Here is a 24,775-nt window from a genome sequence, read left to right as displayed (position 1 = left end):
CAAACGAAAATTTTTACGGTACAATCCGGTACAAACGTAGAACAAACGATTCAAACAGAGAAATCTTAAGAATACCAGAAATTTGTATTCTGGTCCTGCTATGTTTACGTGAACTTAGCAGGACCACTTTATTTTTCGATTTTTTCAAATTTGGGACCGGTACAAACGAAAATTTTTACGGTACAATCCGGTACAAACGTAGAACAAACGATTCAAACAGAGAAATCTTAAGAATACCAGAAATTTGTATTCTGGTCCTGCTATGTTCACGTGAACTTAGCAGGACCACTTTATTTTTCAATTTTTTCGAATTTGGGACCGGTACAAACGAAAATTTTTACGGTACAATCCGGTACAAACGCAGTACAAACGAATCGTACAGAAAAATCATCAAATTTGTAGAAATTTATCAGTGGTCCTGCTAAGTTCACGTGAACTTAGCAGGACCACTTTATTTTTCGATTTTTTCGAATTTGAGACCGGTACAAACGAAAATTTTTACGGTACAAACCGGTACAAACGCAGTACAAACGTATGGTGTGCAAACATTTATAATTTTCAAAAGTGGTCCTGCTAAGTTCACACTCGTTGCTCTTTCTTCGTATTTAAAATTTCAGAAAACGATTTCAGGAATATTGTTCACATCTACAGATAAATGTAGAAGCATACATGAATGCTAGTAAACACTAATGTCATGAAATGTACGAAGAAGTAAAATAAGTTATGCGAATTGATTACGTTGGTCTACAGTTTATCGTCAAATAATCGCAGATAATTAGATCTTTCTCCGTATCAATCATACTTCACTGAAGTCATTACTCTCCTCTGCTATCTTGTGGATAGAACCTTTCATAAACACGCATGGAGCATGATCAATGTCTGATTCTTTAGACATTAAACTCTCATCGGGTAATTAGCGAGTCTCTAATGTTCTAGAATATAGTTCCTCCTTTGGTCTTGAATTAGCTTTACGAGATGGAACATTTATGTCGTCAAGTTGACTTTTGTCGCTAGATTGTGTTACCGGAAAATATCATATGGCATTTCACTTGAATCTACTACTGCATACATCATTGCGAATTTTAGGCATATTAGTTTACAGGACAGGAAACAAAAGTATGTCGATTTACAGCCTAACGTCGTCCCCCAACTTCCGGAAAATATATGTGGCGTCCCCATACTATCTAAAAAAAAAAAAAAAAAAAAAAAAAAAAAAAAAAAAACAATGGGGAAAGATAGGCATGGGGTACGGCGTGACGTCAAGTGTCCCCTACCTTTTCAGATCCAATTTTACCCCTGAGCATAACCATATATTCCACATATGCTTACCTAGCAAAGAATAGCAATTTGCGAATAAGCTTTTCAAGCTTTAAACATAGTGTAGTGAACTTACCTCTAATTAGTGACATTGCTGTTCTCGTAAAGGTAGGGACAAACACCGTGTTCGTGGATTTCCCCGGGGTTCCCCCGTCTTCTCCCACTTTCTTCATTCCAGCATTTCATTTATTTCTCATCATCACAGTCTCTTTTAGCCTAGCCTTCATTACCGTGGGACGTAAATCTCAAGTATTTCATTTCATTTCATTTCTTAAAGATAGGTCAACCAAAACTTTCGCACTAAGGGAACACAAACAAGATTCTTCAGAGAACTATAGACAATTACTAACTGATTCAACCTCTTTAACTCCATCTAATATATACAGTAGAAGACGCTCGTAATATTTCCTGTATGATTCCAATACTCAACAATATAGAAAGAGGAATGCCGATTTATTTACCTAAGGGAAAGTATTAATTTCTACGCATTTTTCAATACTTTTTCCTCTAGATAGATAGATACAGTGGCGTCTCGTGACATAATTTTTCGGTACTTCACAGTTAGAAAATTCTATTCTAGAATTCTTTCAGTATTCTAAATAAGAAAAACTATGAATAATCAATGAAAGTAGCCATTTACATACTTACACACAATGAAAAGTACCAATTTATAAACAAATACTCCATTTCATTCGTATATGAAATTATTTTTCATGTTCATCTGGGCAAACATCTTGTCAATAACTCTTCTGGAATTTAGTTTTTTCATTTTTTTCTCTGTTGATACTTTAGCTAATGCAGTGAAACTATTTTGAGCTACGATGCTCCTTTAAATGCTTTCATATTCTTTAATATGGTAACACAACTTTCAGTGTCCGAAGTCAACTTTGGATGATTTGCTATGATTTTCAAGAATTTTGTTGTATGCCATTCTCTTTCTACAGACTCACCACCAGTTTCACAATATACTGAATGTAATCTCCATTAGCACGTCATTACACGCCCCCGAATTGTAACCTGAGGACACGCTCACGCAAGTTTTGATAGTTATTTCAGTATTTTTACATTTTCATTGAGAGTGAAAAATTTATTCTATGAAATTTTGGCTTCTTAGCTTATTACACTGGCTTACAGTGGTTTTGGTGCCGGGTGTTTCTTAGCTGATTTGAAGTAGAATTGGGACGCTGAATCCAAATATGGCGTTAGTTTTCCCCTAACAGCTTTAGTTTTTGAGATATAGGAATTGCAAGACTGACCTGCTACAACGTTGAAAATTGCATAGGTGCTGTTTTACTGTAAGTGAAAAGAAAACTATGACATTTAAATCTGTTATTTGGAACACTTTGAAAATAATGAAAACCATATAAACACAAACATCAAGTACATAATAACTCTGTAACTACATTTTATAATAGTTTTTATGAATAAAAAATCAAATAATTTGTTCAAAACGATCTATTCAACACTTCGGAAGCTTCGTTTTCGTGACATCCTTGAATGTTTCTTTGCACAGTCTTTTTTTTAGGTTCCAGCAGTAATCTGCCATCATATGGGCATCCCATCTTCCTTGGTAGCGGTCCTCCATTGTTTTAATATCTTGGTGAAATCTTTTACCTTGTTCTTCACTCAGACTGCCTACGTTGTCTGGGAAACGGTCCAAATGGCTGTGCAGGTAATGAATTTTGATACTCATATTACATCCAAGTTTTTGGAATGCATTAAGCATCTGGTTCACTAGCTCAACATAGTTATCAGCTTTATTATTGCCAAGGAAATTCTTGATAACTTCTACAAATGAGGTCCAAGCTCTACGTTCAGTCTCATTCATGGACTCCACGAAAGCCGGATCTTTCATGAGTTGTCTTATTTGGGGACCATCAAATATTCCAGCTTTTAATTTTTCTGTGCTGATCTGAGGTAGCTTGTTTCCCATGTAAGCAAAGCACGGCCCGTCCTTATTTAGCGCCTTTACAAACTGCTTCATCAAACCGAGCTTGAGATGTAGAGGTGGCAAAATGATTTTGTCACACTCAACAATAGGCATGTTAATAATATTTTTCTTACCAACAACCATGTCGTCTCTCTGCGGCCACTCTTTTTTTGACCAATGGTTTGCTTTGTCTCTGCTATCCCACAGACATAGAAAACAAGGATATTTTGTGTAGCCACTTTGCTGTCCAAGAAGAAAGTTCCCCATCTTTAAATCCACACAAATCACCCACTGATGGTCCTGATATTTATTTTTTTCCATAACCAAAGCAATTGCTTCATATTCTTCTTTCAGTCGTGTTGAATGAGCGATTGGAATTGAGCCATATTTATTGCCATTGTGTAGAAGGACGCATTTTAAACTTCGCTTGGAGCTATCAATAAACAGGCGCCAATCATCTGGATTGTATTCTGGAAGACCCATGTGTTCTAGGAGACCTCTAACATCGTGACAGAATACGAGATTTGTGTCTTCAGTGAAAAATGGTAAAAACTCCTTTTCCCTTGTTCGGTAGAATGTGATTTTAGTTCCTTGTTCTAGTACGTTTTTCTCCTTCAATCTGGAAGCAAGTAATTCAGACGATTCTTTTGAAAGATTAAGGTCCCTAACTAGATCATTTAGCTCATCTTGATTAAACTGTTGAGGAATTGTTGACATTCCCTCATAATCACTGTCACTTCCATCATCCATGTCACAAGAATGTTCACTACGTTCGTTTTCAGTCTCACAAAGCTCTGGCAAGTGGTGAAACGTTGGGATTGGTATTTCATCGGAATGAACAACTGGACGTCTTGCTGAAGGCAGATCAGGATATGTCCACTTGTTCCGGTTATTTCTATTCATACCCGTAACATTTACCAGGCAGAAATAACAGTCATCAACATGGTTTGTGGGTTCCCTCCAAACCATTGGAACACCAAACTTAAGACTTTTTCTTTTTCCAGTTGTCCACTGTCGCAAGTGTTCAGTACACATTTTACACACAATATGTGGAGCCCACGTTTTATCTTGGTCCCCTAGGCGTACACCAAAATATGCATGATATGCTTTTTTTTACAAAGTCACTGATATGTTTTCTATTGTCTTTAAATGTGTACTCACCACATATGTAGCAAAACACATCAGGATGGTTAACACAACTTCTTCGACTTGAACTCATTTTATGTTCAGGCCACTAACACGGATGTTAAATATAAAGCCTTAGTATACGCGATACAAGTTATGATTTCAGAACAAAACTCACATGTTCCAACATGTCACTCCACCTGCAAGACAACAACTACGATCCACTAGCCAAGTAGAATACCAATGCAATCTAGTGGACGTTCCTGGAACTACTATATGACTAGTTTCCGTTTAGTACCGACAGATAGCAGCACTAATGAGAAAAGAGCGCCGTTCTTCCAAATAGAAATCTCTATAGAGCACAGTAGGATTTATTTGAGTTGCAGAGTTTATAAGATCATATTCAAACTTGTTATTACGAGAATATTTGTATTTCTTTTGCTTATTTTGTATACTATTGCAAGAAGCATGCAGAAATAGTGGTTACATCATTTATAATTTACATATTTATTTTGGATTGTAATATTTCTTCCACATACATTGTAACGTAAATAACACTACTGGTACAGTAGCCTGTATCTACCAAAGTAGAGCTGATAGAAAAAAACTGCTTACATATTGGATTCAGCGCCCCACACATAGTTAAAATCAGCTCTAAAATTTTAGGCACCAAGAAATTTTTTTTTCTGTAGGCCTGTGATTATAGATACTTTCAGTACCTAAAAAAGATTAACCTAAAGATTTTGAGAAAATTTTTGTTATGTTTTCACAGTTTTTGAATTTTCTATTACTACACGAGAACACGCCACGTTAGCATATTGCTGCACTCTTGGTTTTACAAAGTAACGCCAGAACACGCGCTGTGAGCAAATTGCCGCCTTAGCTATTGGGGCTATAGGAAATTTTCTCCGTCATATTGACACACGTTTTATTATTACAAATACAAAAAAAAAAAGACAGTAGTTTTCCTGTTCTTTCTACGAGGGCAGATACCGCAAACACTATTGTGACCTCACTGATCAGGTGCTGCTTGAGGTTCTTGTCTAATTGGCTGAAGTTATAATATTTCAACTAGCCGGTCCTTTATTGACCTTGCGATTGGATAGTTTCCAGCTATTCTTCTTTGCGCATGATCCAAAATAAGCTGTCGACCAAGTGATTTCAAGAAGTATTTTCTTGCAGGCTTGTTGAATTCATTATCTCCCATGTTGTTTGCTTTCCAAATAACAAACGAATATATTCCACCAACATTCCATTCAAAGAAAAACATTGTTAGTGGGCAGCGATTTGATACACTCGATAAGCTATACTCTTTTTGCATGACGTCACTGACATCTACACCACATTTGTTTTTGTTGTAGAAGATAATTGATGGTTTGCATGCATCACCTGTACTTTCATCAATCTCATCGTACTCGTGCCATGTGGAAAGTAATACAATATACTTGTTATTTGCAGCTTTGTACGATGCTAGTGCCACCTGTTGTTCTACTCTTCAAACAATACGTTTAAAGAATGAGCAAACGGCCCTTAAAATACAACACTTAACACTAGAACACGCCCGTTAGCAGCCTGCTCACAACAATCTTTACGTGGTTACACGCGCCGTTAGCAATTTGCTCACGGTGACCAATACACGCCCTTCCACTCGAGAACCATGCACGTGACTGGCAAAACCGGTCAGGGACAGGTAGAGGTGGGGTGGGTAGGGGATAACTCGGCCCCTATTGTCTTAGAATAAGGAAAGTGCAGGTGTTTTTGCAAAACTGCGGCAATTTGCCGCGGGTGCGTGTAACGACGAGTTAGTATCAAGACTGCAAACGTCTGCTATCTCGTATATTTGAAGAGCTCCTTCGTGGTTAAGCGGTTAGCGTACGTGCCTTTGGCATGGGAGATCCGGATTCGATTCCCAGAGGGAGCTCATTTGGTTCGGATTCCACGTTAATCAGTAGGTCCCGTCTCATATAGCCTCGCTATTGAAAGGGACGTTAAGCTCAAAATCAACTCAACTCCTATATTTGAATTAGTATACCATGTATGTTCTATAGCGAACTATCACATTATTATGTGCAATGTATCACATTATTATGATAGTTGTAGAGGCACCTTTAATTAGGAACCCTTTGTCCATGTGCCTTTTCCATTGTTATCTCAAGACACTTCATTACTGTTCCGCCCGTCTCCAAATAAAAAACCTTTGCTTTTACAGCTGAATACGTTATTGCAAATCTCAGTACTCGTCTTTTTATATTTTGCATGTGTTAAAGATGAATGTTGAAAACAATTAATCCCAAAATTTCCTTCCCACAATTTCCAGATTCCCACAACACCGAAGGTAAGATTTTACCATAGTAGCAATATTACTAAGTACAGCATGTTTTGATAAGCTATTCGCTTTTTTTTTTTTTTTTTTTTACAAACATTAATTTATTTAGGTAGGAAAAAAACCGTAGCCTAAAGAAAAATCAGAGATTATACACATTTTAAAAAGTATTGAAAATAAATTGAAATTTAATTTTATTCTGCATTAAGTTAAAAATCTCTGGCGAAAGGTTTTAAACCTCCCATTCCTCTTGGTGTGATCTCAGAAAGCTGTGATTTTGTTTGTTCCATTAGTATATTTTCATTACGAGAAATTGAGATAAAAATAAATGTAGATAACTGATTGAAAGAATGAGTTATACCTAGGTATACTAGTACTATTCATTGTTTGATTCTGTTTAAAGCGCAACGTTACTAGAAATTAGTCAACAACAGCTGTGAACGCAGAAGTTCATTCTTTGATTCTGTTCACAGCGCCACATTAATGGAAATAAGTTAACAACAGTGTTGTCAATCCTGCTCGTGCAAATCTTGATTTGAACATCAGGAGACCGCAGTTCCTCCTCTCAGCTGCCCGCTTTTCCCTTCTTTACTACACACAGAGCTGTCTATAACGCTCGCTGCTCTGTTGTGAACGTGGTGTGATGAGGGAATGCATATACGCAAGGGATAAAGCAAGCGAAGACTAGAAACGAAACAATATAATAATATTTTAAATATTATTAAATATCTTAAGGAGCGATGCTTGGTAGTTCATGTGCTCTTGCGAACTGTACAAGGTGACGCCACTGATAGATATAGCCTTATGGGTCAGTGGAAAGCCTCGCAATTTTGTTGAGGAAACATGTTCTGATGGAAATGTGAGTGGTTTTACTCAGAGATCTTTTTTCTTTCCATTCTCCTCATTCTACACTTTTTTCCATCATTCTTCACTTCTGTTTATTACCCTCTACTTTCACCCGCAATACATTGGTAAGTCATGGAAGGGGGTAAGAATTCATAAATAATATTTATTTAAAAAAAAGGAGTTCATAGACGATGTAAATCATGGGACGATATTGAAGAGGACACTCTATGTGTCGAAACGAAGAGATTAACGGAGAATTATAATGGTTTGGAAACTTACACACTATAAGATCTGTTCCTGTGAGGGAAAGCCATTTATAAGAGGAGTTTCGTTCGACTACCGTTTGTTCCAGTTCGAGAAGACCGACTAACAATAATAATAGGATTCGAACCTTGGATCTCTTTTGGAGTCTTCTTAAGAACATCATTCATTTGTAAAAGACTAATAGATCCAATGAGGAACTGGTAAGTAAACAAGTAGTCTCACTCCTACGGTCCAAGGATTCGGGCGTTAAACATATCAGAGGCATGAGCCGTATACCCACCATCGCTGAAGCGTCTGCTTCAAAATACACTGGTCAATACCTGTAAAAGAGTGCAAGGTAGGATAGCCATGCGTGATTAACACCAGATGAGTAGTGGGAGACGAAAGTAAACGTTTGAACTTCTCTATTGATGAATACCTTACCTTCTGATAAACACTTTATGTCGCATACGTTCTAACTTGTACACATTTCGACCGCTAAAGGAAAAAAAATAACTTACTAAACACATCTGATTAGCACTTTTCACTTTTAGGAATAATAACAAGAATTTTAAATTAGCACTATATTATCATTCACTTTCACTGTACGTATTACATATGATTTAAAAACAATAACATTTGCAAGTTGTGGATAATATTTTACTCAACGATATATTGGCCCTAATGCATGCTTTCGGGACGACACGTAAGCGCGCACGACGATTTCGGCGATTATACGAAATAAAATTCACTGGTACACTACCGAAGAGTTGACATCCATTACTGGAAAGAGATGAATTGACTGTCCCATTCCTTGACAGACAACAGGATTCTTCTGCAAAATCGCTGTATTGGTGAGGGAAATGCTTAAGAACAATTTATGTTAACACCAGTTCCTTGTTACTATTGAAACATCATTTATATACTTGTCACTGCTTCCTGCTCTCACATTGCATTTGATATATATAAAACTCAAATACTATTCGTGTTCGTTTTAAGTTTTGAAATCAACTTATTTCGAGCACATCTTGAATACGTCCAATTTACTTGGTGGGAAGTGACGCTCTCTTTTACATTACGATGAATGCTTTTCTCTCTCCTTTGAGAGTAGATACACTTGCTGCTTCACATATCGAAAGAGAGTGAGAGTCCTCTCTCTGGACCTCTTCCTGCGTCGCACAGTTGCCAGTTAGCGGCGCAAGAATACACTGACTAAACTAAAATATAGTTCGTAGAAAACATTAAGTTTTTGCTTTATTATATTGTTAATAATATATAATGAATGGTCCATAGGTTAATAGAAATCACATTAAAACACTGATTGTTCCAATAAGTTGTAGAATTGGCGATTATTAATAATTTTCACATTGTCACGTAAAAATTTGTCATCGTCATGAGGGCTTGTGCGTGGGCGTTTCTCTCGAGAGTAGCTAAATTCCTCAACCATATATGGGCTGACGGGAGGAAGCAAGACTGTCTGGAAAGGTGAGGTACCTTTTGGGTGAGAAATTCTTAAGCATTGTTCTCCTCCAACTGTTAGCTGATTGCATTATATTTCTAAGAATTGACGCTGGGGAAATACGAGGGTTGGTTTAAAAATCCAAGCTAATCCATACTGTTATAACACAATTTGAGGAAAATAATAGCAGAAACTTCGATACCAGTGAACATACTCTAATCAACCTAGTTCGTCTCACCACCATGGAAAACGGCTGAACCATTTGAAATTATTTTTGGAATATTGTTATCACTTGGTCTGATCTGAGATTTTATCATTGTCACATTCATTAAAATGCCAAACCTAAAGAGAACGGTAGGGAAAGGATTCAAACTATATGTCCTTTATGTAAATCCTAACTGTATCTCTGTTTGAAATGAAGTTTTGAACACCGGAATTGGCTCAACCCAGATTTTGGTCATATCAGTTTCATTAAAGTGCGTATCCTAAGAGATCAAGACGCTCGAAATTTATGCCAAAAAATAACGTATCTTCCGAGCATGACACCCGTAGAAAATTAATTTTAGAAAATATGTAGTGTAGTTATCACTTGAGTCGACCTTGACTTTTGTGATCTCAGTTTGAAATGTGTATATCCTAAGGAAAAACCGGAGTTCAGAGCTTGTTAAAGTATTATTATTATTATTATTATTATTATTATTATTATTATTATTATTATTATTATTATTATTATTATTATTATTATTATTATTATTATTATTAAGCATTCACCCTTTGGCCATGGAAATTCCTTCCACGTTTCTCGATCTTGATCATACTCTTTTAACTACCAATATTTGCTTCTATTTTTCAAATCAGTTGTGTTCTTTTTCTTTCTATTTCTCGTTTCCATGAAGGCACGCAGAAGACAATTTCTTCTCAAGATATGCCCAATTCAATTGGCCTCCCTACGAAGGATGCTGGCTAGAAGTGTCCTCTTCTCTCCTATCCGTTTTAAAACATTTTCGTTTGTTACTCTCTCTGTTCATTTTATCTTCTCCATTTTCCTTCAACACCACATATCGAAGCTCTCTATATATTTCTTCTCTAACTTCCGTAATGTCCAAGTCACTCAACCATACATGTCCAATGCTCCATATATAGCACCTGACCAATTTCTTCTTAAGTCCAATATTGAGTCTGCTAGTTAAGAGTGACCTTTTCTTGTTGAATGCTTCTTTGGTTATAGCTATTCTTGATCTTATCTTTTTGATGCATTAAACATCTCTCGTCAAAATCAGATACTAGAAATCAGTGGCGTATTTACGATTTTGTTTCGGGGGCTTTGCTAACTTTCGGGGAGGGGCTGTGCCTGAAAATGTGAAAAATTCTGCAAGATATTTCATATACTTTACTATAGTAAGTATGATTTCAGGGGGGGAGACTTAAGCCCGGAAGCCCCCCCCTAAATACGGCACTGCTTGAAATTATTAATCACTTCAAGTTCTCTTTGTTCTACTCTGACCCGTAAGGATTCGTTTTGACAGGATATTCTCATGAATTTCGACTTCCAATCGGTTTTTGAACATAACGCTTGGATCGATCTATATTTTACCATCACACTTTTATTTAAATAAGCACTCCATTGAGAGAGAAAAAAGGGGTTGAAATATACATTCCAAATATTTTCGAAAAACGTTATTCTTCCAATGGAATGCTGTGTGTTTTTCTGCTCATAAATAAGTAAGAAATCTCAGTCTTATCCGCAGGGTTGGCTGGTTTAAACCAGCTGGTTTTTTCAAAAAAACCAACTGGTTTAAACCAAAAAACGAAAAATGTTCGTAAAGGTGTAAGTGTTTGTAAAATCTTGATGAACACACATTTGTGGGTTATCACGTTTCACTCCCGTATATTATTCGTATTATATTCAGACCTAAATTCCCCATTCATTACTCAAAAAGATTATACTACAAAAGAAACTTTTTTTTTTTTTTAATGTAAGTTTATAAATGTTTGTTTTGTGATTTTTTTGTAGTTATTATTGTTGTGTAATTGCAATCAAAGAAAAATTCTAAATATTGTTTCGTTTCAATGTTTACTATTGATAAAATACATCGAAATGGCGTACTTTTGTGTGTGTGTGGGGGGGGTCATACAGACCCCACGAGAGGCATTTAGTGAAATGAGAAGTATCTTTGGTATATATTTATGTATAAATGAGTCTGAGCCAAAGAGGACTCAAATAATTCGTATCTTTATACACTTTTCTTACTGATATGCATATTAAGTCGTTGTATTTCTTTAATTTGGACCAATAAAAGTCGTTGTTAACTAACTTGAACTAAATTAGTTCTTCTGTACTCCGTAGTACTTCGAAAGTGTCCATATGTAATTCTGTATAATGGTTTCACTTGTGCAACTGTGTATCTTTTTGTCCTTCTGAAATGACTCTTGATAGTTATATTAAGAAACATGTAAAGATCAATACAACGTATTTTTATCAGGATTCCTTCGTGAGTGAGTCGGCAGACGTATCGCATTTGTGGCCAATTAATCCTGGTTCCGAGTTCAAATGAAGGACAATTTCTCTCGGATGTAACTCGAGAAGCAGTTTTTATTCCGCTTTAAGCTTATGTGACCCCTTCCAGCATAACCCGGTTGTTGCATAATAACATCAAGGCGAAACAAACTTATTTCTGTCCATATATGATATGAATATATAGAGCAAATTATTTAAACCAAATAAACCTGGTTTAAACCAAAAAAAAACCTGGTTTAAACCAAAAAAACCGTTTTTTTTGGTTTTTTTAATAAAAACCATGGTTTTTGCCAACCCTGCTTATCCGTCTTCTATTTGAATTGTCCTATTTCCATGAATCCAGAACTCTTCTTTTCAATCATTTGTCATTACCCAACAAGAATTTAAACAAATCTCTTTATTTTCACTTTTGTAATATTCGATATTGCTTAATTTCTCGACATATGCACATTATTTTTTTGTGTTTCTTTTTTCAGACAAATTTAGTATGTGGTCTTGTTCTACTATTAAGTGATGTCGGAGCTGATGTTAAGAATGACGAAAAGGAAAACGAAATAGAACAGTTGATTTCTTCCGTGAAGAGCATACAGAATATTAACTTCAATGGAGCCGGAAACAACACGAATATAATTCAAGATCGAGCTGCACTCAATAGTGAAGAATCCAGATATTTTGGAGGGTTTGGTGGTAAGTGTTACTAATACATACTACTAGGAATGAGTATCATGATTGAGTAATAAATTCGCACTTTATTTCTTTTTTACTTACTTTCTTTCTTTTCTTTTTACTTTACCTTTTTCTTTCTTTCTTTCTTTTTTTTTCTTTTTTTCTTTTTTTTTTGAAATTTTGATTTAAGAACACACATTGCCTTTACTCAACGGTTTGAAAGCTTTACCAGTTGCGCATGAGAGGAGACAAGACAGAATTATCATGACGAGATACGAGACGACACAGGTCATTCAAATGAAAGTAGTGCTCTCCACGGGTCGGATCAGGTCGGGTTGAAGACTGACCCGACCCGACCCGACAACCCCACCCGAACTGACACGATTGACCCGACCCGACAACCCGACCCGAGCTGACCCGATCCGAGTCGGGTCGGGCGGGTCGGGTCAACCCGACCCGTTTGAGAGCACTAAATGAAAGATATATACGAGTGATGTCCAAAAAGTAACAAACGTTTTGAAGTAAAATATATATATATATATATATATATATATATATATATATATATATATATATATATATATATATATATATATATATATATATATAACAGAATGAGCAAATTGAATTATATACGTTTGAAAGCTACACTCTTAAGCTGTTTTGACACATAAATTGCTATGTAAATTAAGACACTTATCATGTCATGGCACAAGTTTTTCAATACTGTCGCGGTAGAAATATGCCGCCTGTGATTTCAGTCACTGGCTTATACCTACATGCAGTTCGGTGTCAGTATCAAAGCGTTGTGTACAGAGCCATGTCTTCATCGGTGGAAAGAGATGGCAATCGCTCGGCGGCAAATCTTGGATGTAAGGTGGGTGATCGAACACCTCCCATCCAAAAACCGTCAAAGGGCTCTCGGGTACGCTTGGCTATGTGTGGACGGTCAATGCAACATTACCTCACTCGGCTTTCACTCATTACTCCATGTCCTCACACTTCACACAGTTGGCGATGGATTGCAATTGGATTGCGTTTTTTTTTTTTTTTTTGGCCAACAAAAACCTAATTATAGAATGCACCTTACAAAATGCTGGATTTTCTATTGCAGTGCACATTATAACACGTCACAGTCCTCACACTATCACAGCTGAATGTGTACTGAGTGTGGTAACGTTCTGACACCAAGATAGCGACTCTAGCTCCGCCCACTGCCACGATAGGCGTAAACGTCTGGTAATTTCTGGACAGCTCTCGTACTTTTCGAGACGAGATCACTTTCACGGCATCTTTTACAGACGAGACAGTCCTCGTACTTTTCGAGACGAGATCACTTTCACGGCATCTTTTACAGACGAGACAGCCCTCGTACTTTTCGAGACGAGATCATTTTCACGGCATCTTTTACAGACGAGACAGTCCTCGTACTTTTCGAGACGAGATCACTTTCACGGCATCTTTTACAGACGAGAAAGCCCTCGTACTTTTCGAGACGAGATCACTTTCACGGCATCTTTTACAGACGAGAAAGCCCTCGTACTTTTCAAGACGAGATCACTTTCACGGCATCTTTTACAGACGAGACAGCCCTCTTACTTTTCGAGATGATATCACTTTCACGGCATCTTTTACAGACGAGACAGCCTTAAATCCAGGGTCTCATTCCCAGTGCTTTATCTCAATATTCTGGGCAGGGGAGGGACGCGAAAGGTTCTAGGAGTATAGACTATATGCATTACATATGCATTACATCTATATATATTTTCAAAACGTTTTGGCCGGAGGAGAACTTTGGACGAGAGGAGTTTTATTCCAAACATGTCTGGATAAAACACTATCATTCTGCAACGGTTTGCATCAACGCAACTCAAAACTTGCGATTTAATTTGCTATAGTCAGCATAGTAATTATAATTATTCTTGTCATTATTGGCGTTGCGTTGTGATCCGCAATTTTTGCTAAGTCCAATACGGTATGAGACATTACTCTTGTGAGCAAAACTACTTTTAACATCAGATTAGTGTGAGAATTTTCATTTAAAGTGCAAGGTTTCCATTACATAGCGGTTTGCGTTAGCGCAACACAAAGTTTTGCGGTTTAGTTAGCATATTGATTTTATGAATTTGTTATATGAAGTCAATATCGTAAATTTTATATTTACCAATCATACATGTAACGATAATTTATTCTCCGCAGTTACTGGAGAGACTGTACTACCATGTTTATTTATTTATTTTTTGAATGTGTTGCGTTCTGATTGCAAAATTTTGCGTAGACTCATAAGTAATGAGGCTCCAAAGAACAATTTGATGTCTCATAACATGGGAACAAAAGATTCGCCTACGAAAATATTTCATATGCGCACTAAGAAAATTAAGGTATACTAGGCTAGTGTTGCCAAGATCGATCATCGCTTGTTTTTTTTTTTTAAAAAAAAAAGCTAAATAAAGAATAGGAAGGAAGGGGATATTTATTCCCAGGTTGATTGTAATAATTATCCAGGCATCTGCCTTTTGGCAACATTTTATAATATTTTCGAATTTATCTTAACAAGACTGATCCCTTATGCAGATGAAATTGTTGGAGATCATCATTGAGGATTTAGGCGAAAACGGCCAAATATCTACAAGATATGACTATCTATCATTCTCCAAATTCCAGAAAAATGAGATAAAAATACAACATCCAGATATATAAGCTATTTACCGATTTCTGGAAAGCCTACAAATTAGTTAGGATGGAAACATTGTACAACATTCTTACCAAACTTGGTAAATTAATGAAAATGGGTTTAAATAACGTCCAAACTAAAGTCCGAATAAGAAAATACTTGTTCATGAGCATTCATGTTGAGAATGCTCTGAAACAAGGAGATATATTGTCTCCACTATTATCCTGTTTTGTTCTGGAACACCTATTCTTAAAATTACGATAGCAACTAAGACCTATAGCTTAATGGCGCTGACCAACATATGTTTAATGCTGATTATGTCAGTCTGTTAAGAGATTAAATTAGGACAAAATAATGAAATGAATATGGTTCATTAAATTCCTACAAGACCACATCGGTTTAGATGTAAATCAAGAATAAACTAAATATAGGACAGTTCGCCGTGACCGTAATACTACAATTATGGATTCTACGTTAAAATATCAAATAATACTTTCGACAAAATGGACACTTTCAAATATCAGGATCAACACTAACACAGCAAAATCATATCCACGAAGAAATTAAATAACGATAGAAGTCAGAGAACTAGTGTTATTATTTAGTCCGAACTTCTTTTGTCTTTAAAAAATCTGTCGAAGAATTTGAGGCTTAAAATATACAAGACGGTGATTATTCCTCTTGTTGTGTATGGATGCGACACATGGTCGTTTATTTTGAGGGAAGAATGCAGACTGAAAGTATTTGAAACTAAAATCGTGAGCGAAATGTATGATACATTGCCAAGAGGGGCGAAAATGGGAATGAAGGACACTTCATAATCAAGAAATGTATAATTTATACCGTTTATCTAACGAAGTGAAGATCATTAAGTCTAAGAGATTGAAGTTGACAAAGCAAATAGTCAGAGTGGAAGAAAGTAGAAACAAATTTAAAATTTTAACTGGAAAATAAATCGGAAGAAAGACCATTAGTAAGAGTTAGGCATGTTAGGACAATATTAGGATTAATCAGGAAGAAATAGGAATCCAAAGTAGAAATTGGATCCAGTTGGCTACGGACAGATATCAATGCAAAGGTTTTGTGAATTCGGCATTGAACCTTCGGGTTCCATAGACCATAGAGTTAGTTAGAGATTTCGTTAAACGAACAGTATACAAGCATCTTAGCCCGTATGCATTCAGAATATTACGCCAAATTACAGACTTATATTTAGTTGTACGCTGCAACTTATGATTCATACAGGTTTCTTTTTCAGTATATGTTCTCTTTACGGTCATGCTTTCTACAAGTGGCTCCTGGTTCAACTTCCGGTAATGGGCCATTTGAATCCTCTCGTAACTTTTAAACTAATACATAAAAAAGCACTAAAATGCAAATATTAACAGTAGCAAATATTTTGAAATAATACACAATGCTACCAAATGAACAGTGTTGTCAATCTCACATAAAGTTTTATTTTTTTTTTTTTTTCGAATGGCACTGCTTTGGATTATTACATATTTCAATCTTATATACAGGGTGGATCAGAAGTAAATATACATTCCCGTACTGACGGGCTCATGACATTTTATATATTCCATACAAGCAGTGACTTACAGTTTCTTTATTATTTGTTTTTAATCTCTTTTCATTCATACATTTAGATTGGAACAAACAGAAGCAAATAAACTAATTATCTTAATAAACTAAAATGTCATACTTTGTAGGACTGTATACTTACTTTTGAGCCACCCTGTATAGAACGAAAACTTACAATAATGCATTTACTATTGAACATTAAAACTAAGAACACTACAGATTCATAAACATCCTAACTTTGGAGACGTTTACAATACTAACAAACCAAGCAGAGTGAACGGTGTAATGCTCAACCAAAGTACCGTAGTGTCGAATACTATTGTCATGAATCTCATGACACATGTCGAATGAGCAAGAAAAAAATCTACAAGTGATTGAAAATTTTACTTTATTCGAAAGCCATGAGGAGAAGCTTAGATAAGTATCAATTACATACTATCATAGAGACGCTTTTCGAAAGACCTAACGATCATAATGCCCTTCACAGCGATTTGATATCACAAACCGTTCTGTAGATATTAAAAGCACGAATAACAATTACTATACTCCTTAAAATGACATATTTGTGGGAAAGCTTTAAAATTATTTTTTCTTTCTTTCTTTTGCTTCTATAACATTACACTAACTGATTTTGGTAGTTGTAATTACAAGTTATCACAATGATATAATATTAAAGAATACTTCAAACTTCACCAGTTTATCATATCCAAAGGCGACTCGAGAGGGAAGTCACACAGGTAAAAATTAAATTCCTTGCTATTGTTGTTGAAAGTTTCTTACTGTATTGGTTTATTGTATACAACATTAATGCATTACAAAACTTTTATTGTCTTAATTTCAAGTAATAAAACTTTAATTTTTACTACTGTGACTTTCTTCTTGAGCTGCCTCTGATCACATCCGAACAAATGGTTTGAGATATCAAGTTGTTGTAAACGGCATTACTATAATTTATATGTCTATTGAAAGCAATTTACGTGAGGTTGGATGTGATATTTACTTACGAAGTTTTCAGATTTTTCTTACCATTTTTTTTCTTTCTTTCTTGTTACAAATTTGTTATAAAACTTTTCCAGTTAGATGTGCTTTTCTTAGTGTTGCAATTTTCAAAACAAAATGTAGTGTATAATTGGTGTAAAAATGTATACAAATAAGTTCATGTCCCTACCGGTCATTGTAATTTAAAAGCTGCACATTAAATGAAGTACAGTGAAATTAATTTAAATTATATTTTCAACGATAGTTTGTTAATAAACGATACAAAGTAATTTAAACATTTCACTTTAAGTAACTTTGTAATGGGCCATTTATCGGTCCTCCACTACTTTTTAAATTTTCTTTTGCGCATAACTAATAGGGTCTATGGTAATTCAAGAAGTCGGGGATTTCCAACCTAAAAAATGTTACCGTATGAGTTTTGTTTACAAAAAGTATATTTTCTGTTAGCAAACGTAATGGTTTTGATTTTATCGTTAACGACCTATCCGGTTGCAATGAAGTGAACAGACTTTGGGGGAGATGGCTAAAATTCAGCTTAAATGTGAGAAGTGTTTTTTTTTTTTTTCCAAAACTCGATAGTGCACAAAACATCTTTTTTTACAACAATTTCATTTTTGTTCTTATTATACATAACCTCTATCGAGTTCTAACAAAACGTGTATGATTTAGTATTCTATTCACATGGCACATTTCCATATATCTCAATTCTGATTTCACAGCTTGATTAGTAGCACACAAAGCATATCAGAAAAAAAAGAACATACCTACGTTTCTTAAAATTTTCTCTATCAAGTTTTGAAAAAACGGTCCTCATATAGAAGACACTATGTATATTCTATATTCCAAAAACAAATTGTCCTAAAATGAATAGAACATAGTTTAAAAAAACGAAACAGTAGCATTAATGTAAATGGAAAATAAATAAAAGAAAACAAATAATTTCTCCACTCATCTCAAAACTCAAAAGAGGGAGATGGCTGAAATTCAGCTCAAATGTAGAAGAGACTTTGTGGATTATATATTCCGAAAGCAAATTGTTCTAAAATAGATGGAACAGAGTAAAATATGGAACATAGTAAAGAAACAAACATAAAGTTAATGGAAAATCAATGGAAAATATGAAGTCGTCCGTATATTTCAAAAACTATAACAAGGATATGGGTAATGGAAAGCTTATTGCAAAGACATAATAAAGGACTTAAAGGCGATATATACATACCTACGTAAGCTATATAGCACGTAAGATAAATAGCATATAGCACTTAATAACATTGTCAAAAGGCAAGTTCTTTGAGTAAAATTATTAATAATGATAAAGTATATGCATCTTTGCTCATTACCTTCGTCATCCCACGCGGAGGTTACCTGCTTGAAATATCTTACATCTGGATTTGGAATCTCCAGACTCAATTTAGCACTTAATATGACTTTTGAGCTGATCACATGACAAGTCTGGTTCTTATGGCAAACGGATAGACCCTTTCGTATTTTATTGCCTCAACGCTTTGAAAGAAAATTCTCTACATTGTAACATATTTTCTGTACATTCGCTCATTAGAACGTGACTTTCCTATACAATGATAGAACTTGAAAGATTCATTAGAAGATAATCATTTTTAAAAACTTTTTACAAGAATATAATCCTTTAACATAAATATTCTCGTTCTAAGATAGAATTATATTTAAATTACACGGAATATTTATTGTTATAAAATGCATTTCAACTAAATTTAATAAATGTCAGAGAGTTTTCGCATTACAAATTGGAGAAGGGTATATATTTTATTCTTACTTAAAAGTAAATGCACAATATGCTATGTTCCTTACTTTAAGACATATGTTTCAACTTCTTTTATATTCTTATTGGAAATTTCTTTTTTTTAAGGACCGAATATTCCAATACAAGTTCAGAGTCAGACGTATTTTGAAGATGGACCTTATGGATATGGAACCTACGCAAATGACTATGGACACTCAACCCATGGATATCATAACCCGAATCTTCCAGGAGGATTCGGTCAGGGATATGGTCAATACGTTCCTACATCAACTGGAGGTTTCGGTCCCCATGGGCAGTTTGGAGGTCCAGGAGGGTATGGTCCAGGAGGATTTGGCGGTGGACCCCAAGGACAATATTTTGGAAACAGGGGCATTGGTTACGGAGGATATGGCCCTAATCAAGTCCCACCAGGTTATTACAATAGGTTTCGTCCTGGTCCTCAGGGACCGGGTGGTTCTGGTTTTGGTTACGGCGGATACAATAATATTAGACCTGGATTTGGTGGACGATTCGGCCCTCAAGGATATGGTTATGGTCAGCGATTTGGATTTGAACAACGTGGACCATACGGTTATACACAGCAAGATTATGGATATTACCAGCAAGGCAATAGATACGGCCCTCAAGGATATAGTTACAGACAAGGGAGTTATGGTTATAACCAAGGAGGTTATGGATACGGGCAGCGAGGTTACGGTTATGGGCAAGGGGGATATGGACAAGGTGGATATGGATATGGGCAGCGAGGGTACGGATATGGACAAGGAGGATATGGCTATGGACAAGGTGGGTATGGATATGGGCAACGAGGGTATGGATATGGACAAGGGGGATATGGGCAACGAGGATATGGATATGGGCAAGGAGGTTATGGTTATGGAGGACAAAGAGGTTATGGTTATGGACAAGGAGGGTATGGATATGGACAGGGAGGGTACGGTTACGGACAAAGAGGTTATGGCTTAGGCTCTGGAGGGTATGGGCAAGGAGGTTATGGTTCTGGAGGGTACGGACAAGGAGGTTACGGGTATGGCCAAGGTGGTTTAGGTCCAGGCGGATATGGACAACGAGGTTATGGTTATGGCCAGGGAGGCTATGGATCCGGGGGATATGGACAAGGAGGATATGGATATGGGCAAGGAGGATATGGATATGGACAAAGAGGATACGGTTATGGACAAGGAGGGTATGGACAAGGTGGATATGGACAAGGAGGATATGGACAAAGAGGATACGGTTATGGACAAGGAGGATATGGACAAGGCGGATATGGGCAAGGAGGATATGGACAAAGAGGATACGGTTATGGACAAGGAGGATATGGACAAGGCGGATATGGACAAAGAGGATACGGTTATGGACAAGGAGGATATGGACAAGGTGGATATGGACAAGGTGGATATGGACAAGGAGGATATGGACAAAGAGGATACGGTTATGGACAAGGAGGATATGGACAAGGCGGATATGGATATGGACGGGGTTATGGCTATGGGCAAGGGGGATATGGTCAAGGCGGTTATGGTTACGGTCAGGGAGGCTACGGGTATGGACAAGGCTATGGTTATGGTCAGGGTGGTTACGGTTATGGACAACGTGGATATGGACCGCAAGGTTACGGACAAGGAGGATACGGGCAACGAGGTTATGGATACGGACCTACTGGTGGCGGAGATGGTTATGTTGCTGATAATTCAATAGTTTATAGATACCACCGATATGCTAGAGCGTATAATTACGATACAGGTGTTAAAGGTGTAAAACAAACCACGTATAAATTGACTGGACCAGGACATTATGACAATGGTCCTGATGAAAAGAAAATAAATACAGATGGGTTATATGATTACTTGGTGAATAACGTTAACGGGCCTGGGCAGTACGGAGCTAACTATGGATACGATTATGGTGTTGGTGGTTTTAGATGATTGTTATAAGATTTTTTTTTAGTTTGCTACTACAAAATCTGTAAAATTTGTAAAAATGTGTTCATTATGAATAGTAAAAGGAATGTAGGAAATATTTGTGAATTTAAAGACATGGTTTATAAGAAAATAAGTGCCATTTTTGTATAAAGCATCAATTTATTCAAATATTATTTTACTTCTAGTGCATTTATATTTAAAAAGTAGAAAGGTTTAAATTATATGGGATCTCACATTTGCAACAAACACTGTGATTAACTTTATAATTGTACATAATTTTATTGACTATGTTTTCAATAAATTATAAACCTGTTCACCTACTAAATTATAGTTAACGTCTCTTAAATAAAATCATGTCATTACATTATCAAACTTTGTACATAATGCGATCCTAGTTGAAAACTTGTTGACAATATTGACTATTAAATGATTGTTAATTTTGTTGAATGCAATCACTTTCTACCCGAAGAAGAAATTACATAGTTTGAAATTCTGTTATGTGTCCTTATAGAACACCGAGGTTATGATGAAGGGGACCTACTATTTACGTGGGATTTGAACTATGACCAGGGATTGAATTCGGTCTACTTCACGAGTGCATAGAGAATAATACATCATTAATCGAAACAGTATATATCATAGCGGCACAAGGGAGTGTTTCACAGGAAGTGGGGAGTCCCGGATATTACATTAGGAGAGATGTGTCCGATTCATGACAGATGCAACGATATACCAGCAAGTAACAAAAAGTCGTTGACACACCATTCATATTTTGAACACAAGCAAAATGGCGAAGGTTTTATGATATATTGTGCGTGGTTGCATAACTGCAGCAAGAAATGAAATTAAAACTTTTTAAGTTTTACGTCTCACGCTTATTCCGACTAGGCTAAAGGAGACGATGATGATGAGAAATGAATGAAATGATTGGAATGAAGAAAGTGGGAGGAAACGGGAGAAACCCGAGAAAAGCTACGCACACGATGTTTGACCACCACAAAGTTCACTTGGCGCGAGCTGGGATCGAACCCAGGACTCCATGCACCAGAGATGAACGCTCTGCCACTGAGCCACCGATAAATGTAGCAAGGACTGAATATAGTGGATAAAATGAAATTGAATAAAATCATTACGTCTTAGGGTTCATAACCCACAATTATGACCTGTGTGTTAAAGATGACAGACATTAATAGTACTTAATGATTTCGAAAGAATTAGTGCAATGAGGATTTGCGAGAAAATGAGTGTGTCCATAAAAAAATGAAAAATCGGAAAAGAGAATAATTGATACAATGTTCTTCACCACAAATTCACGTGGTCATGGATCTAAAGTGGGACCCCTTACTATATAGGTGCACACTACTACTGAGTTACCACGAATCCCTTTTCTCTCTGCCACGTAATGAATAACAGATTGTTGACAACATATGGGAGATGATGACATATAAAAACAACAATACTGGTTATGTAACAAAAAGAGCGGAAAGTCGTATTCAGGAGGTAGATATCTCGAGAAGAGTTGGTAACTTATCATCGCAGATTTGTTTTAAACAAATTAACGTTCCACAGTGTTCTTTCTTAGACTAAAAGAGGCGGGTGATTAAAGAAATATGAAAAGAGTTGAGCGAATTAGAATATGTTAGACAACGGGAGAACCGTGAGGAAACCAATGGGCACTCTGCTCATGTCGGTGACCTACATGAAAAGTTCCTTGGCCATGTGGATTACGTGGTAAGTAGTCCCCATCAGGAAGTCGCGGTTGGAAAGAGGGATTGCCGCCGTTGACTGTGGCTGGCCCCCGTCCGCGGCGGCACGACGATCTATTTGTTCAAAGTTGCCGACCTTTAGCCGAGGCGGCAAGCAGTCGATAATCGTAAAATAAAATGCCCCTTGCCGACTGTTGCCGACCGTCAGTCGGCAAAATAGTCGGCAAGTCTCTTTCCGACCCTCTGCCGACTCCTTATGCCGGCCGTGGGAGACCCGGGTTCGATTCCCGGCGGGAGCTCATGTGGTTCGGATTCCACGTTAATCAGTAGGTCCACGTCTCATATAGCCTCGCTGCTGAACGGGACGCTAAACTAAAATCAACTCAACTCAACTCCTTATGCCGGCCTCTTTTCGACGGCGGCGCCGGCGCATTTTATACTCATTTCCGGCTGTCAACTATTCATCGCAGTCGAAAATCGTGGTGAAAGACGCCGGCGTCTGGCGCCGGCAATCCGACCGCGGCATCTGGTCGGCATGGACAAATTGTCCAACTGTAGGCGGCAGAATCCTGATGGGTGTAATTGGAAAGAGGACACATGGTATTGCCAGGCAGTCACTATGGTAAGGGTGTCATTAAAAAGATCAGAGACGATCAAAATCAGCATTTATACAGTGTCATGGAATAGCACACGAACATGTATGGAAACCATAGTACAATATACACTGAAAGTAAACCCTCTCTCTTTACCTCCTCCTTTTATCTTTGATGTATGAACATTAAATTGAAAACTCGTTGTTTACGGGTGCACTCAACGGATGAATAATATCACGAGCCACCTTATAATCAAGGGACTGCGGGTTCGATTACTAGGGGTTACAAGAGATTCAAAACCAAGTGTAGGTCACGACCTTATTTGTACTGATATTGGTACTGAGAAAGGTCGTAAGACTATAACATAACAAGTGCAGTAAGAAACGTACCTGTTCCTAGAGCAGGCCATAAAACGGTAAACAAAAAGGAAAAAAAAAACATGTTTTATTTCGAGGCAGTCTATAACCATGTACATGTGAAGTCACACATAAGCTATTAAAATGCATTATAATATATAAGCTATTATATTATTAAAAATTCTTATAATATTGCTTTCTAATCGCATTTGAAATGAAAAGAATTTAGAATAGATTATTTAAAGAAATGTTCTCATCCTCCGAGTAGGTTAGGAGCAAAGAAAAAGTGACCTACGTCAGGATTTGAACCCACGAACAAGTGATTAACGAACTATTCACCCAAACCGATTGATTATTTCGCAAGGTACTTCAAATGAGCTATGAGTGGTCTAAAGTGTTTTATATTGCACATTAGAATTTGATTACAATCAGATACGGGTTTGCGTTGTATGACTAGAAGTTAAGCGTGTTGCCAGTGGCGTAGGGAAGGGGTGGGCCCTGGTGGCCGGGCTCCTCCAAAGGGTTCCGACAATGTACTTTGGTAGGTTGATGTTCGTAATTTTTTTTCCAGAAGAAATAGCAATTGTCTTTCATGTACTCTATTTGAAAACAAAATATGTCACTAAACAGTTCCTAGACAAGCTGTGTTGGAAAACGTCGTCTTTTAAAATGTTTGCACTTTGGGGAGTATGGAAATCGAGTTTTTCAGGAACCCTTGCTGTTCAAAGGGAAGG

General features: G+C 36.7%; 1 protein-coding gene across 1 annotated transcript; it reads left to right on the top strand.

Annotated features, from left to right (window-relative positions):
• The first annotated feature begins 6,029 nt into the window (after positions 1-6,029).
• LOC145661723 (uncharacterized) lies at positions 6,030-21,697 on the top strand. The gene is made up of 3 exons (XM_081727058.1): positions 6,030-6,062; positions 12,238-12,448; positions 19,567-21,697. Exons 1-3 carry the CDS (start codon positions 6,030-6,032, stop codon positions 21,387-21,389), a joined length of 2,067 nt encoding a protein of 688 aa, XP_081583184.1. The 3' UTR covers positions 21,390-21,697.
• Positions 21,698-24,775: the final 3,078 nt, after the last annotated feature.

Source organism: Thermobia domestica, chromosome 10 (genome assembly GCF_964235325.1).
Source record: "Thermobia domestica chromosome 10, izTheDome1.hap1.1, whole genome shotgun sequence".
Lineage (NCBI taxonomy): Eukaryota > Metazoa > Arthropoda > Insecta > Zygentoma > Lepismatidae > Thermobia > Thermobia domestica.
The sequence above is the reverse complement of the archived record's forward strand: the minus strand, read 5'-3'. Positions and strand labels throughout refer to the sequence as shown.